Here is a 17,597-nt window from a genome sequence, read left to right on the forward strand (position 1 = left end):
AACTATCCCAAAAGGTGGGGGCAGCATGACCATTTGCCCTGAAGCTAACCACGGGCATCCTTACAAGATCTACATGGGTCTCCTATTCACCCAGAAGTCATACAGCTGATCTAGTCACAAGTTAATGATTACAAAATCATTTAAAAAGTTAAGATGAGCTAAATGAGCCATTTTATTTAGAGTCACGCCAGTTCTTTTTTTTTTTAATACTGCCATTTTATTTCAATCGCACAAATGAAGTTAGCATGTAGGAAATTTAAATGAAACAGTACGGTAAAAATAGCAGAGAACCAAAATCTCTAATAAGGAAGTCCACCTAAAGCATGAGAATTCAACATTCATTAGTGTTTCATCTTCAGTTTTGATTGACACTTGATGCTTACAAATTTTGAAACAAACTTTGAGATCATGATGACTATTCTGAAGAGATTTCAGCACCAGCACTAAGATTTGTACATTCAGTTGGTTTGCAGTTGACTTGTTAGCCATTTACACAGTGTATAGTACAGATTTGTCACAGGTCAGATCACAGTGTTGAAGGAAAGAAGTACCTTCCTGTAATTAGAAAGGATCCCTTAAACTGCAGTCAGCTTAAGACATCCAATGTACAAGAGCACGAAAACCATCATAATATTGTGGCTCCAAGGAACATAGTTTTCATAAGGAAAATAACCTAAGCTTCTGTTTCCCATTTTAATTACTGAAATCTCTAACAATGACAAAACTGTCACATAGGACAGTTACGTCAGTTCTGAGTCAACCTTTATGGACATGAGGAGGTGGCAGCTCGTATTTGTTCCTTCCTGGTTGGCAAAAATTAAATGCTTGCCAGGTCATTGGAAAGCTTGTTCCTTAAAGGAATACTTTTGTGAATTAAAAAAAAGAAGAAGAAGAAAAAGAGCCCGTCTATGGGAATTCCCTGGCGGTCCAGTGGTTAGGACTCGGTGCTGTCACTGCCGTGGCCCAGTTCAATCCCTGGTCAGGGAACTAAAATCCCACAAGCCATGTGGCTCAGCCAAAAAAAAAAAAAAAAAAAGCACCTAATTTATTTTGTTTACAAATACTTGTCATACTGGTCCAACACCACTAAAAAGTGTAAGTGAACTGTGGCTTGACTGAAAATTGAAAGAAGTTACAGTTCAAAATCTAATATGATTCCCCATCATTCCTATATGCTATGTTGGACAGCATGCATACTAGCCATTATTTTTACATTTTCTTGCTCCTACTGTTTCACTATTTAATTGTTGATCAATTAAATCATTTCAGCTCCTTTCTCTGTGCTCTTAGCATCTAACAGGGTGCTTCTTGCTGAGTATTTGTGGAACAGCTACCATATTTCATTGCTTCTAGATGCCATGGATTATAAGATATATCCCACTTACAGAGATGCTAAAATAAAGCTGCATCTGAGAATCAATGAAATACAGTCTTCGTCCACAGCAGGTCCTGGCTCTCATTTTTTTTTTTTAACATCCTTATTGGAGTATAATTGCTTTACAATGGTGTGTTAGTTTCTGCTTTATAACAAAGTGAATCAGTTGTACATATACATATATCCCCATATCTCTTCCCTCTTGCGTCTCCCTCCCTCCCACCCTCCCTATCCCACCCCTCTAGGTGGTCACAAAGCACCGACGAGCTGATCTCCCTGTGCTATGCGGCTGCTTCCCACTAGCTATCTATTTTACGTTTGGTAGGAGGCAAGAATATACAGTGGAGAAAAGACAGCCTCTTCAATAAGTGGTGCTGGGAAAACTGGACAGCTACATGTAAAAGTATGAAATTAGAACACTCCCTGGCTCTCTTTCTTGGCCATGCGGTGTGACCCTGGGAAGAGTCTGGCTGTGCTCTTGGGCTCCGCAGTTGTGCCTGCACCCTGCACCCCTGTGGCCACCCCTACAGAGGAAGACAGTAACAGACCAGGAGAGAGGGCCCCTGCTCCCTTCAAGGAGACGCGGAGCCTGCTGAGACAATCTCTGGTCCATTCTCTTCTTCATGGAAAACGAGACCTTCTAGTCTCTGCCCGGGGCGCCTTCACACACCTGCTCTGAATTCAGCCTTTTTGCTTTCAATCTTTCTTCTAAGCTGGTTTACCCCCACGGTCTCCTCTCTCTCCCCCTGCTGGGGATGGGCTGCCAAGGGCTTTAACTGGCTTCTGGAGGGCTGTGCCCTGCCCTCATCTGAATGCCTGGGGCTTGAGACCAACATGAAGCAGAGAGGGCAAGTTTGAGCACAGCCAGAGGCCTGACAGAGCCCCTGGCAGGACCCGCTCCCAGCTCTCGCCAGCCAACTCTCAGCCCGCAGTTCCAAGGCTTGTCTCTGCCCCAGGTGGGTGACAGTCCCTGCACGGGGCTGGACTTACGTAGCTCAGAGGCCTAGTAGCCCAGCCCCAGATTTCTTCCCATCTCCACTCCTGAACCCTAAATCAAGGCTCAACCCAGAGGCTCAGGGGGGAGTAGCACCCTGCCCCCGTGGGCTGGGCAGGGAGGCAGGGGATGCTCCAGTGACTTCAGCTGCGTGGCTGAGGTGACCACGGCTATGGAACCAGATATCTGGTCCCTAGATGCCAGGAAAGTGCCTGGGTGATGAGCTCCAACTCGACCCCTGGTCTGAAGGACAAGGCTGGGAAGAACTTTCTGGCCTGTGAGGCCCGTGGGACAAGGGCTTGGCGCCCTTGGGGTTTTTTGCTCAATCACATTTTTTCTCACAAGGGAAACTCCTTTTGTTTGTTCAGAATATAAAAAGAATACCTCCTCACTGTTAAAAACTCAGGCAATTCAGAAAAGCACGAAGAAGTAGATCCTTTCTAACAAAACTCAGGTTTGTTTGGTATTGTGGAATTTACCAGGCATTTTCCCATCTATTAGCTAATAGAATTCCACCATAACTCTGTAAAGTGGAGGGAAAGAAGATGATTAGCTACACGTGCTCACTGTTCGCCAGGCACTGCGAGCCTGTTTCTGTGTATTATTTAATCCTCGCCATGACTCTGAAGCAAAGCAGAGGTTCTCAAACTTGAGTGTGTATCAGAATCACCTGATGGGCTTGTTAAAACAGACTGCTGGGCCCAGCCCCAGAGTCTTTGATTTGGAGGTAAATCTGTGCTGGGCCCGAGAATTTGCATTTCTAACAGAGTCATATATGGTGCTCTTCTTGCTGCTCAAAGAACAGGAGGTGAAGCGTTTGGGTTTTTCCTCCCAGGCTCCTCCTATGAGTTTCGCTGGTTGTTCTGAGTGTTTGGGAAGGGCATCCTGAGCCCCAGGTGATGTTGGTGCTGCCCATCCAGGTGCCACTGAGGTAGATGCTATTACTGCTCCCATTTTGTAGCTGAGAAAACCGAGGTCCAGAGAGGTTGTTACTTTCCTAAGACCATTTATCCAGAAAGTGGCCTAGCTGCTATTTCCAGGAGGTCTGCCTGGTTCTGGGCTTTGTACACTTTCCACTTCTCCCTCCTGGTTTTCTGTCTCACCCGTCCCTTGCCCCCCATGACACTACACCCGCCTTTAGGAACAAATGCGAGCTTCCCTATCTTTTCACCCAGCTGGTAAGGCCAGCTGTGAACACGAAAATGCAGGCATTTGGGCAGCTGCAGACCAAGATCCTCCAGAACACACAAACCTCAATTCTGCAACTCAGGAAAGATGAGAAATAATGACGAGTGGGTAGACCACACCACATCCAGGCAAACCCTGGATGTCACAACTTCAATTAGAAGTAACTGGAACTATAGCACAGATTTAATAAATCACAGCGGGTTGGATTGCTAAGCCTCAAGGGAAATCCCCAAGACACAGGGGTTAGGGATTCAGTTCCCTGGTATGAAAAACATGTTCTGGCCTTTCTTGTTCCCTCTCCCTCTTTCCCATAAGAGTGCTTTGTGCCTCTTGTCCTTCATCCTCAGGATGGCAGTGGCAACGGGGGGAGAAGTCACTGGGGTATTGTGAGTTGGCCAGGCCTCTACCTTTGGTAAAGACGACAGTTCTCCTTAATAAAATCAGCCTATTAATTGCACACGCTCCCTAACTGCTGTTTTAAGTTCTCCCTTTAGCTCTAACTTAATCTGTTTTTTATACTGCCTTTGAGTGTGAAGGTCACACGGTGCCTTTGCCTACTACAAAAGTAAAGCTTCCTAGCGTCCTTGCATGTGTTCCATGTCTTGTTCTAGCTTGGGAAGGATGTCCCGAGCCCCAGAGAGAGTTTGTTTATAGTAACTTAATATTCCAGCAGATTCAGGACAGAAGGGGGTGGAGGTGGGAGCCTGGAGAACCAATGAGGTTCGCCCCAATGGAGGATCCCTTCCTAATTCCCAAAGGAAATTCTTTAAGACAGAGCGTCTATTGTCTGGGAGAAAGGAGAGCAGTTAAGGAATGCGGTGGCAGTGCCTGGTCACAGGGAGTCCTGACAGAGCCCGAGACCGGGAAGCTGGGCAGGAGGGCCTACGAGCCCGGTGCCCGGCACCCCGAGGCTAAGCCGCCATCTTTCCAGAGTCCCCGATCTGGGATAGAGGGGCTGATCTGGTGGATTCCTTGTGGGACCCTGACTTGGGGAGAAGTGGGACTCGTTCACCTGCCAGGAGGGGGTTTGGCTTCCTCTTCCCCTTACATCTCATCTCCCATGACGGTTTGTCTTATTTCTTCCAAATAATGAACAGTGGTATTTGTCTGTTTCTGAACTAGCTCACATTGGAGGAGCACCAGAGCAGTGTCTGGCCTCCTCTGGGATGGAGCCCCATGTCCATTCTCTGCTCACATGATGCGTTCTTGGGTTGTTAGTTTCATTACAGTCATTCCTTTTGGTTGCTCTGTTATTTTGAACACGCTGAGGGTTTTTTGGTTGTTTCTTGTGGGAGGGCTGAAAAATCTATTGGGGTAAGGATGACTCTCCCAGCCAGCTGGAATTTTTAAACTCTTTTATTGAATATAATATACATACAGAAAAGTGCATGTAAGTGAACAGCTTGATAGATTTTCACAAACTGAACACAGCACCCATGTCAAGGGACGAAACGACCAGTATGCCCTCCTTCCAGTCACCTACGCACCCCAAGGGCACCCGCTACCCTCCCTTCTAACAGCATAGATGCACTTGAGCAGACTGGAGTTCAGCCTTCTCTCACGTGTCAGCCTGACTTGCAGTTGCCCTCCATTTCAGAGTTGGTGGCTCAGCAGGATTGAACTGGGGCTGATTGCAGGGGGTAGGGCACTGACCCAGCACATGCCAACACGTACCCAGCTGCTGCTCCAGCCACCCGGGAGGAGCACTCAGGGGCAGGGTTGGCTCCATCCTGGCTGCCAGATGGTCCTCCTGTCTGCAGGGGGCCATCCGGGAGGTTAGCCTCGTGACTCAGTGTGGTGGGGGGATGGGGCTCGAGTTCTCTTTCCGTGTGCTTCTAGAAGTCCTATCATGTGTTCCTGGAAGCGAGAGGCCCGCGGAGCAGGATGACTCAGCGGCATCTATGTGAAAAGTAGCTGAGGTCTGCGCCCTGGGGAAACCAGCATGTGGCCTTGGGTTGGACTTGCCCCATTCGATGCAGCCTGTATTGTTTGGAAACCATTCTTCCCTCTCCCCCCTGGCACTTATGCCAGGCTCTCTGTTTACTTGTGTGACTCCAAGCACAAGTGCCAGCCTGGACCTGTTTGCCTCCTTCACTGGCCCCCACTGACCTGACTCCACATCACGTGTGCTCATTTCACTAATAAAAAACCAGGTTTGGGCTTCCCTGGTGGCGCAGTGCTTGAGAGTCTGCCTGCCGATGCAGGGGACGTGGGTTCGTGCCCCGGTCCAGGAGGATCCCACATGCCACGGAGCGGCTGGGCCTGTGAGCCATGGCCGCTGAGCCTGCGCGTCCGGAGCCTGTGCTCCGCAACGGGAGAGGCCACAGCAGTGAGAGGCCCGTGTACCGCAAAAAAAAAAAAAAAAAGGTTTGCCTCTGTGCTCGCCCCCATGCATGCCATGCATCTTTAGACTCTGACCTCTGCTTCCTCAGCAAAGAGCTGCTCTAACTGTACGCGGGAGGGACAGAGGGCTGGCCGGCGCTAACAGGAGGAAGTGCTCCTGGAGTGGTTGGTATGGCTGGACAGAAGGGCCCTCCCTTGGGGAGCACCATGTCATGCCTAAGTGGCAGTAAGGTTTTCCTCCTACACCTTCTTGACACCGTGTCTCTCTGTTCTCTGTAACTTCCTTGCCCTGCCCAGGGGCGCTGTCCCGCAGATGAAGGGAGCCCTGGGGAGATGTGACTCGTGTCTCCACTCCACCTGGGAAGCCAGTAGAAGAGGTGTGGGGCAAGTTACCTCTGACTCAGGCTAGAAAGGTCTTGGGAACCATCTGGTCAGAGGTTCTCTAACAGAGTACATAAGAATCACCTGAAATAGACAGGTTTTTCAGGTTCCCTCCCTCCCCCAGATCCAGGCTGAGGCTCAGAAATCTGTATATCTGGAAGGCATTCCAGGTGATTCTGATGCAGGTGAGCCCAAGCCATAGCTTGAGGAACACTGATCTGGACAACCCCTTCCCCAGGTCACAGATGGGGAGAGGGCTCACGTGCTTCCTCCAGACCATATGGCATAAGGTCCAGAACTTGAGTCCCGCCTTCCTTCTGTGCCTACACTGCTCCTGTCTCCTCCCACACACTGAACCTGCCCAAGGGGCCCTGATCCCCAGGCTGCATCGATTCCTTCTTTGTCAGGTCTCTTGCCCTACCCTTCCCTCTTACTGCCGCCACTGTAAACTGGACACGGAATGGGGTTTGTTCAAAGGCCAAACACCTTCCAGCCTCCCTCCCATCCTTCCTCTTCCACCACCTACCACCCCCTACTCTCCTTAAAATGCAAATTACCCCCTGCCCCGCCCCTCCATCCATGGGATAAAGTGGGAAGAGCCTGGCCTCCCCCTCCATGCTGCCCCTGTTTGTTTGTTTTTTTAATTAGAACAATATTAATGAAATATATTCACCTTAGAGAAGTCCATACAACACTCTCAGTATAATAGAATACTGTTGACACAATGCAATCATTATAGCTTTAACAACATGTTACCAAAAGATGGACATACATGAAGCTTTTATTTGTGGTAGTGAGGGAAATAACATTCAACTCCAAAAAATAATGATGAGATACACAGGCGTCAAATTGCCTCCTCATATTAAGAAAACGTGTAGACACAAAACTATTATTATTTTTGAGAGAAGTAAAACTCTATTCCAAGAAAACAATGTATCTTGATAATAATAGTCATAGTCTACTTTTATTGGGTGCTTACTGTAGAACAAGTATCAATACTATGCCAGCCCATCTCACATGGATCTCACCATTCGATCCTCACAGTAACCCTGTGGTTGGTGCCATTAGTAGAAAGTCTAATATAGGCCTTTAGAACAGCAACAGTGCCTTCCTGTTGCACAATGTTAGTGTTTTGGGGGGGAAAAAAAGGCCTGCTGTGTCTCATGTTTTTCTCTCTGTATTTTGGGATAATTTAAAGTATTACCTAAATATTGTTGGAAAAAATTTTTTTAGTATTTTGTTTTATTTTGCATTTTTTGGTAAGGCAAGCACAGGATAAACATTCAAACTTTACAGACAGTGAAAAGTAACTCTTTCCTCCCATAGCTGACCCCTAGTCTCTCAGTGCTCCTTTCCAGGGGCCATTACTGTTTCAGTTTCTCCTGAACCCTTCTAGAGAAATTCTGTGCAAACACAAAGTTACATTGTACACACATGGTACCACATATACACACTATATCTGGCCTTTTTCATTTAACAGCAAAGCTTGGAGATGGGAGCTGGGCCAGCATCCTTACGTACAGACCTGCTGCAGTCTTTTAATACATGACCCAACCTATCTTTCTGACCTTAGAGTCCATCCCTCCCCTGTAACGACTTCTCTACATGTTTTCCCTCAAATGCCATCTTGCTCTTTCTTGCCTCCATTCATGTGCTACCATCATCAACTTGGCCAATAGCACTTCCTTCCCATCGTACTGAATCCTCCATCCTCCAAGGTCCGGTTGAAAGCCCTCTTCCTCCAGGAAGCCTTCCTTGACCATCTAGCCCTAGACTCTCATCTTCCTCTGAACCATCAGAGCACTGAATCGTTTACTTGTTATCTGCTGTTATTACCTATTATATTCTGCTTGGAATTGTGAGCTTTAAATAATTCCCATCTACAGACCACAGCCTATGCTTCTAATTACCCACCCACTTAGCAACGTGCCTTGCCCATAATAAGTACGTAAGGGATGTTAGTAGCAGTGGAGCCATGCGATGCTAGAGCCAAGGAGACCTTGGCCTGGAGGTAGCTGGTTGATTAGCTCAGGGACTTTTCTCTGCCTCTTGGGCTAACAAACATCCAAAGGCTAACTAGCAAATCCAAGTCAGATCTTTCTCTGGATTCTGCTTCCTCTGTAGTAATCAACTTCTCTGCCTGTCACCACCCCTCCTGTGCCAGTGAGGCCAGTTCCACCCTCCTGCTCCCCGTAACAATCTCTCTTGCACATCCCTCGTCACTCAGTCCCAAACAAGTCATTATTAACATTCCTGCGCTTGCCAGTGGACCCTAGAGCTTGACCCCCATCCCCACTCCAGCTGATGACCAAATTTCCCATTCACTGCAATACATGAGCTAAGCCGATTTCAAGCTGCTTATCTCGAAACCTTTTTGCACAGTTGATGTCCCTGTTTCTCCATTTAAGACAAGCATTCCTCTTTCACTAAGGACTGACCATCACTGCTTGGTCCACTGCTTGCTTACAAACACGGCAACGAGAAGTTAATTCTAGACAAACTAGCAGCTTAAGTTCTCGGGCCTGAGCCTAACTTTCAGAAAGGAGCCCTTTATGCTTTGTTTACTGTAGAATAAATGTCCTACAGAGGAGAAGGGCACTCTCCTGTCTAGGGCCCTTGCAGTCTGAAGGTAACCTGGGCATCCTCACCTGGGTGGTTTGCAGGAATCTGAAAGCCTTACACTGTGACTCGCAGTTCAAATGCACAAAGCAGGCTCAGCTCCTTGGAGAAAGAGCTGTCTGAGACCTGTGTGGGGCAAGTCTTTAGAGAGGACGTTGTGCCCTCTTTTAACAATACCAGAACTGCTCTCCCCAACCCCCCCAAATAACCTCTACAGATCAAGAAGTTTCTGACTTTCTCATTAAATAGTCATCTCCTCAAAAAAGTATTTAAGATCTCTACTTACCTATATAGGTCCACTTGGATTCTGCAAAGAAGAAAAAAAAAAAAAGCAAGTAAGTACAACTGAGCTTGAACAAGTTAGAGAAAACATGACAGATTTTATTTTTAAATGGGTGAAATTAAAAGGAGGTGGATGCCCAGAACTTCTAACTTTTTCAACATGGAGAAAAGGGAATCCTTATGCACTGCTGGTGGGAATGTAAATTAGTGCAGCCACTATGGAAAACAGTATTGATCTATAGGTTGCTCAAAAAAATTAAGAACAGAACTGCCATATGATCCAGCAATTCCACTCCTGGATTTTTATCCAAAGAAAACAAAAACACTAATTAGGGGCTTCCCTGGTGGCGCAGTGGTTGGGAGTCCGCCTGCCGATGCAGGGGACACCGGTTCGTGCCCTGGTCCGGGAAGATCCCACATGCCGCGGAGCGGCTGGGCCCATGAGCCACGGCCGCTGAGCCTGCGCATCCAGGGCCTGTGCTCCGCAACGGGAGAGGCCACAACAGTGAGAGGCCCCACGTACCGCAAAAAAAAAAAAAAAGAGAGTCCTAAGAGTTCACATCAGAAGGAAAAATTTTTTTTCTATTTAATTTTGTACCTATATGAGATGATGGGTGTTAACTTATTGTGATAATCATTTCATGATATATGTAAGTCACATCATTATACCGTACATATTAAATTTATACAGTGCTGTGTGTCAAGTATATCTCAATGAAACTGTAAGAAAAAAATATTTTTAATTAGAAAAAAAAAAACTTTTTCAGAGTCTGTGTCAGAACAACTGCTTCTCAGAGCAACTGTGCTCGCACGGGAGACAAAGCACAAGGCAGTGATTTTGTGCAGGGGCCAAAGGGTTAGGGAAGGGGCTTCTTGATCAGAAGCCTCCCATATATCTTAGAGAAGCCAAATTTCATCACCTGAATGGGTAATAAAGTCACAAGGCTCAAAACTCAAAAGCCACCAAAAAGTACACAGTGAAAGCGATTCCTGCCACCCGAACTCCCTGCTTCATTAGTAGTCAGTTTCACCAGCTGATGGGAACGTTTGCACAGTGTGACTACACACACAGGTCTCTGTAGTGTGTCCCCCCGCCTTTTTGCACACAAATGTTGACATACGGGAAACCCTGTTTTGCATCTTGCTTTTTCCCACTTAACAACACAGCCTGGAGAAGAGTTCACCTCAGTACATAAAGAGGAGACAACTAATCCCCAAAGGAAAGTTTTTCTTTGAGGAAGCTGCCACCCTCATCTGAGTTAGAATTCCAGGGGCAGTGGCAATGTGGAGGAGAGGTCCTGCCAGGAATATAACGAAAGTCACCTATCACTTCCCACTCCACACCCTTCACTCATAGAAGTCCTTTGGGCTGACAGCAAAACATAGTTTTAAAAAGTTATTGCATAGTACACCTGAAACTAACACAACATTGTTTAATCAACTATGCTCCAATATAAAATGAAAATTTTTTAAAAAGTCGTTGCATAGATAACCAACAAGGACCTACTATATAGCGCAGGGAACTATCTTGTAATAACCTATAAGGGAAAAGAATCTGAAAAAGAATATATAGATATATGTATAACTGAATCACTTTGCTGTACATCTGAAACTGACAATATTGTACATTAAATATACTTCAGTTTTTAAAAAGTCGTTGCAGAGCTGTGCTCTCATTACCCTGCTGGCACACCTCCCTCTTCATCTCCAGGAGGAGCCCGAGACCCCAAACTGAGACTCAGGGTATCTCGGGACACATCACAATGAGGGGACTGTTCAACTCCTATGTCCCTCTCTCCCAGCTTCTCCCAGTGCCTCTGAGATTCTCGGCCCACCGGGGTACTGATGCAAGAGGAAGACTCACATCTCCTTTCTCTCTTGGGAATGATTTGCAGTAAAACTTACCTGACCAACCATCTGGTAGTCACTTATCACAACTGGGCATTTTCTACTCAAGCCAATGGTGGTTTTGAAAAGTGAAAAGAGGATTTTGTTTGTTTTTTCTTTGTAATCTGGTTTAATGTCCTATTTTTTTGTTGTTGTTCTGTTTCAATTCTTTGCCTCAGTCTTTTTAATTTTCAAATTCAGTTGGCAGTTTTTTCAAATTACACTTGTAATGGTTTAAAGAGTCAGATGGTTCTATAAGGCTTTTAATAAAAATATTGGTCCCCTGACACTCCCTAGTCACTTTCCTGCTCCCTATGGCAACCACTGTGAATTCTTTTAAAATGATTCTTTTGGCATTATCTCATCTCTATAAAACATGCCCATGTTGTGCCTTCATGGTTTGCTTTGGTTTAGGCATTATTTGTTGACATCCCACTTTGGAAGAGAGGGATTGAGGGCTCATTCACATACCTGCAACCCGACGCCTCGTTTTATAGGTGAGAAAATGAAAGTCTACAAGGAGAAGTGGAAGATCAGTGCCTGCTAAGAAGCGTATCTCCACATTTCCCATCACTTCCCACGAACTTAGAGAATCTTCGAGTCTCCTTCCCAATCTTTGGGGTAGAGGGGGGAGTCCAGACCCCTTAGAGTATTTGATCAGTACTATGGACCTTTCCTCATTAAAAATGCCCACTAACACAACATTGTAAAGCAACCATACGCCAATAAAAATTAATTTTAAAAATGCCCATAAGCTTGGACACAGAAAATTTCGTGTACAGTTAACTTCAGGAGGTCCATAGAACCATGTTAGGTGTTTTTTTATTCGTCTTGTTCTTTTTAATGTAAGCTTTGCCATAAACATCTTCGCTGCTGCATAATTAATTGGCATTAAGACAATTTTTCTGTGAAAGATCAAATAACTAGTTGACAGTTTTGGTTTGACAGTTTGGTTTCCACTGGTTGAAACGCATTAGCATTTCTTCCAGTTAGTAATGTTATTGATGGCTTTATCTAGCTGACCGATGACAATCATTTGCCCCAAGAGTTGGTTTCTTATTTTGAAACACACTACATTGGAGGAGAAAGAGGCCGAGGGCCTCGAAGGTGCGGAGTTGAGCCAACATTTCCCACAGAACTTTGAAACATCTGTCACTAGAGATGTGACAAGATGCCAAGAATACACCACAGGGTAGAGGCTTTCACAGTGCAACACAAAGCTCAGGTACAAACATGCACCCTTGTATTTGGAAACTGATACCTCTCTTAATAAAGGAAGAAATGTTAGCGAGAACGAAAAAGTGCACTGCCGAACGAGGAGATGAATCAACAAACCAAAAAAAAAAAAAAGAAAGAAAGAAAAAGGTATAAAATACTATGAATGAAAGACTTGGAAGACAAATACTTAGGTACAACCCACAAAATAAAATCAGTTATTTGCACAGTATTGCCATGAATCTACACACATTTTAAATGTATTCAAATATTTTGTATTTTGCAATAAAGTCTTTTAAATTGTTATTTATTTCTTATGCTTCACTATGTCCTTTTATAAAAAAAATTTTATTGGAGTCTAGTTGATTTACAGTGTGTTAGTTTCAGGTGTACAGCAAAGTGAATCAGTAATACATACATATATGCACTCTTTTTTAGATTCTTTTCCATATAGGTCATTACAGAGTATTGAGTAGAGTTCCCTGTGCTATACAGCAGGTCCATATTAGTTATCTATTTTATATATAGTAGTGTGTATTATGTTAATCCCAATCTTCCAATTTATCCCTCCCCTCTCCTTTCCCCCCAGTAACCATAAGTTTTTCTACATCTGTGACTCTGTTTCTGTTCATTATGTCCCTCTTGATATCCCTCTTTTACTTTTTATTATTTTATTTTCTACAGCAAAATTGCCTTATGGGTCAATTAGTTATGCAGCGAAAGTGCTTGCAGCAAAGATGCTTACAGGCGAAGAAAGTACACAGGGCCCCACAGACCCCCTGAAACTTGCTATGGACCAGATGGGAGTTAATAGTCCCCAAATTAACCTCCTCTGAACTAGCAATTGGATGAAGACATCCAGAACTGTGGGGAACCCAAACTTGTATATGACCCCCAAGTTTACTGCTAGCCTTTTACTGAAACAGTAGTGAAAAGGAACAAAACAGCTTGGCTTTGGAAACAAGCTACAGAAGACTTTGAACCTCTTTTCTGAACATTTTCCCTCAGCGTTCTGTTTGAGGGCTTCCATTAAAATAGAGTCATGGATTTCAGAGGCAAAGGAAGCCAGGTGATTGCCACTTAGCCAGGCAGACTTGGAGGCCCAGGTTGTAAAATCTCACAAAGAACGGGGAAGTTTGTCCTCACTGCTTCTCTGAGAGACAGAGTCCACTCAGTGATCCTGGAGGCCACGAGGAAAAACATCTGCTACCTCTGAGCAGGCCTGCCTTGGCCAGAAATTTTAATTGCACCTGCACCAAAATCAAATCATGGCCTTAATAACCTACATCTTCTGCTACTTTCCCCAAAGCTTGCTAAGCTGTGGTTTCCATGTTGTTGCAGCTCTCATCCTCAGATGAGGTATCAGCATAATACTCTGGTAAGCTCAGGGCCCAGTGTGATCGAGTGCATCAGGGACTGTAAGGGCTCAGATGGTGACACAGGACTGGGGAGTTCTTAAAAAGCAGCAGCATCAGAGCAATCTTTCCTGCCCTCCTTTCTCTGAGCGAACTGCTTGGCCCTCAGGACTTGGTGCTTTGGGTATAAAGGGCCGTGCCTGGAGGGGCTCAGAAGCTGGAGTCTGGGGAGGAGAAGCACGGTAAAATGAAGGAGAGGGTGGGCTGAGTCAGGGGTTCTCATTGGATGAAGGTCAGGGTCCAGCCTGGTTCATTCAGTTCAGCCAGAACTGAAGGCAGGAAGATTTTATAAAGGAAGTGTGCCCTTTTGCTTTTTGGAAATGTCCCCTCCTGGTTTCCCACCTTTAGCTTTAGGGGCAAGGGTCTTCACAGAATTAAACTGACCCCACAGGCAGGCCAGGCAAAGGCCCCTGCGGTTACACCTCAGTAGCTTCCTGAGAGCACTGTTCCCTTTCCAAGAAGGTCATCTGTTCTATCCGGAGCCTTGGGAGGCCCAGCTGGATGCCTGTTAGATCCTGCAGACCCAGCTTATACTGGGCAAGGAGAATGTCCTGGGTGCCTTCGGAGGAAATGATGTTTACAAAGATTCAGGTCAGGGGTTCAGGGCCCTGCCTGCTTCCTGTCCTGGGTGCTAGAACCCACATCCATGCAGCCCAAGGCCGCCCAGCTCTCCACACCAGGCTCAGGCAAAGCAGGCTCTGCAGAGTTCATTGAAATGTTCCCCTACAGCAACTGAGAATTCCTAGGTTATGTCTGGAAGATGCAAGGCTTCGCCTTATTATGCCCCTTCCCTCCCTAACCCTGATGTTCCCCAGTGCCAACAGCTGGGAGTTTAAGTGCCCCAGGCGGAGGGCGGACCGCACTCTCACCCTGTTGCCCAGCCTAACCCCACTCCACCCTGCAACCTTGGGTTTAATACTGACACTTTACACCTCAGTGAGTTTTGCTTTGACCTTGTCCCTGGAGGCAATTAAAAAGCCAAGAAACCTGCCTGAGGCATAACAGAATAAAAGCTGTGTTCTTAGAATCAAGGGGTAAGCAGGCTGCCTCCTCAGTGTGGGGTGAAAGTAGACTTTTTACTGAAAACTTTCCCCAGCCCAACTGGGAGAAGGGGGAAGGGAGAAGAGTAAGGGGGAGAGGAGGGTATGGAAGGTCAGAGGGGCAGAGGGGGGAGGACGAGCTGCCCCCAGAGTGAGGGGGGTAACAGGCTTTCAGGAAAGAGGGCCAGTAAAGGGCTTCTCTCTCGTCCTGGAGCAGCTTGGAGCTCTTTCAGGTCAGTCAAACTTTGGGTCTCAGGGCAGCTTTCTTCAGAGGGGAATCTGTGTCAAAGTTTGCAGTTTTATACATTAATTTCCACTTCTTTGTAACTACTTTCTTCCACCCACCTCTGCCCCACCAGATGAGGAAGATGCTACTCAGCATTTCATGCCAGCTAGTGGACTCGAACTGAATTCAGAAGAATGGCAAAGCTGCTGACAGCCAGGCTCCCCCTGCCTCCCCTTGCCTTGCCCCATGGGCAGTGTGACCTCTGAGGGGAGGGGGCTCCAGCTTTCATGCCACTGAGCAGGACCAATTTCCCACTGCCACCACCCAGCCAGGGAGGATGGATTGTCAGCCATTCTAGTCACTTTGGGCCCTTCTATAAGTGTTTCAGCCAAGCCTGGGTCCAGGAATGGTCACACCTACAAATGTCCGTACAACTTGGCACAAACTGTCAAGGGCAGGAGCCACCATCTGTTACTTGGGAAGTTTCCATAAGTCACCATCTACTCCCCCAGAAAAGCGCTCACCCAGCTGTGGAGAGGCAGGCAAAAGCCCTGACCTTGACTGCTCTCTGCAACTCACTGCCCAGACCTGAGCCTACAGATGAGGCCCCTCCATCTCCTTCTGCTACTGGCTGGGCACCACCAGCCTCCAGCCCTTCAGGGTTCAAAGCCCTAATTACACTCAGAAATAAGCTGTGTATGCTCGTCTGAGGGCACGTACACACACACGCGTACCAGAAGTAGAGCCCTTCTGGAGAAAAATAATGATTAAGGATGGGATGCATCATTCCTTTGACTTGGAGGTGAAACAGTGGTAAAGAGCCTCTCCTCCAAAGAAAAGCACCCACCACTGAGCAAACCCTCCCTGGTAAAGAGGCTGCTCAGAACACCCCGGTCACTCCACCATGTGCACGTGGATGGAGGCACAATACTTGAAATCCCGGTTCTGTTTCTCCTCCCCGGTTAGCAAATTCCCAAGCCACCTCTTCAGAGCTGGGGGTGCTCCGAGAACACACAAACATATTTTTTTATTAGTTTCTGCTTTATAACAAAGTGAATCAGTTATACATATACATCTGTTCCCACATCCCTTCCCTCTTGCGTCTCCCTCCCTCCCACCCTCCCTATCCCACCCCTCTAGGTAGTCACAAAGCACCGAGCTGATCTCCCTGTGCTATGCGGCTGCTTCCCAGTAGCTATCTACCTTACGTTTGGTAGTGTATATATGTACATGCCTCTCTCGCGCGCTTTGTCACAGCTTACCCTTCCCCCTCCCCATATCCTCAAGTCCATTCTCAAGTAGGTCTGTGTCTTTATTCCTGTTTTACCCCTAGGTTCTTCATGAATTTTTTTCTTAAATTCCATATATACAAACATATTTTAATGCGAAGACGACGTGTGCCCTGGCAACCGGAGCCGATCCTGCATTCCACAGGAAAACGAAGCATCCTTTGTAAAAATGTGCTATTTTGAGACCATGCAGGTCCTTCCCCGCTCCCCCCAAATGATTTTTATCCTTAACGAGCCCCGTGGAAATCCTTCTGCCCAGGTGTGGCTGAGCGCTCGGGATTGTTAGGAAAGAAGAAACTTTACCGTTGAGTGGGGTTGGGTTAGAAGGCTGTTCCTTTAAGACCACGAGTAGGAGGACGGCAGCCGCGTGCAGGCTGCGGAGGGGCATCTTCGGGCGGCTGCTCCGGGCAGGAGGTGGGTGAGAGCTGCCGGCAGCTGGGCTCCTCTTTCTCTGCCTCCGGCGCTGGGACCCGCGGGGCTTGCACCGGGACCTCGTGCGCGCAGCCGGGGCGCCAGGGCGAGCACGTCTGTTCTTTGGGCTCCTGGCTCCCCGCGGGCTGCTTTTATGGAAGACTCAGTCCTAAACACATGATGTCACCGGGTGGAGGGTGTCGGGAGAACGCCCTGCCTACGGGAGGTCTGGCGCCCCAGTTCCAAGGTGAGTTGTAACCCTGACTTCAGCAGCTCTCCGCGGGACAGTGGCTCGGGCGCTCCCCGGAGCGGGGGCTGACCTGGGAACCCACTTCTCCGTGGGAGCCGCGGGCAGGCGTGGGAGAGATCCGCCTGCCTTGGCCCCGTCGGGAGGGGGTGCGTCTAGGGACTCGCTTCAGTGGCCACGCCCTTGGTCTGTCATTGCCCTTACTGAGAAGCCCCCTTAGTACAATGCCATCTGAGCAGGAGCCTCCTCTGGGCCCCAATCGTGTGCCTGCCTGGACTGGGCACACTTTAGGGACTGAACGACACAGGTTGGGTTTGGCGAGGGCTGCATTCGAATTACGAATTTCTGTGGACGGTACAGTGGGTCCTGATAATGTCTTACCTTTGAAATTTAGACGCCAAGAAATTAACAGGTAAATAGCACAGTGGGGATACACTGTGAAATAGAAGTAGATATACAGATAAATAGACTAAATAAATAAACAGCTTTACTAAGCAATTAGACTTTCCTCTCATAACAGGTGAGTAGGCAAGGCTCATACTAGCTCATAATATCAATAGTTCTTTAGGAAGCCGGGAGCGGGGCGTCCCTTCTCTGGGGTAGCGGTGAAAGAAAGGGACTTATTTATTGAGGACCTATTCAGTGTAAGGCTCTGTTCCAGGCGTTTTGCATCTTGGCTTAGATC

The 17,597-nt window shown here is 47.1% G+C and overlaps 1 protein-coding gene across 3 annotated transcripts in view; it reads right to left on the reverse strand.

Annotated features, from left to right (window-relative positions):
- The window catches only part of CA12 (carbonic anhydrase 12), a 62,650-nt gene extending 45,846 nt beyond the window's left edge, over window positions 1-16,804 (reverse strand). For all 3 annotated transcript variants that reach the window (XM_082619833.1, XM_082619832.1, XM_082619834.1), the window contains exons 1-2: window positions 16,558-16,804; window positions 9,187-9,207 (exon numbers count right to left, since the gene is read on the reverse strand). In XM_082619833.1, coding sequence (XP_082475959.1) covers window positions 9,187-9,207; window positions 16,558-16,642 — 106 coding nt within the window. In that variant the 5' untranslated portion in view covers window positions 16,643-16,804. The remainder of the gene's footprint in view (window positions 1-9,186; window positions 9,208-16,557) is intronic.
- Between the last annotated feature and the right edge of the window lie 793 nt (window positions 16,805-17,597).

Source organism: Mesoplodon mirus, assembly GCF_964341445.2.
Source record: "Mesoplodon mirus genome assembly, chromosome: 4".
In the NCBI taxonomy this organism is placed as follows: domain Eukaryota; kingdom Metazoa; phylum Chordata; class Mammalia; order Artiodactyla; family Ziphiidae; genus Mesoplodon; species Mesoplodon mirus.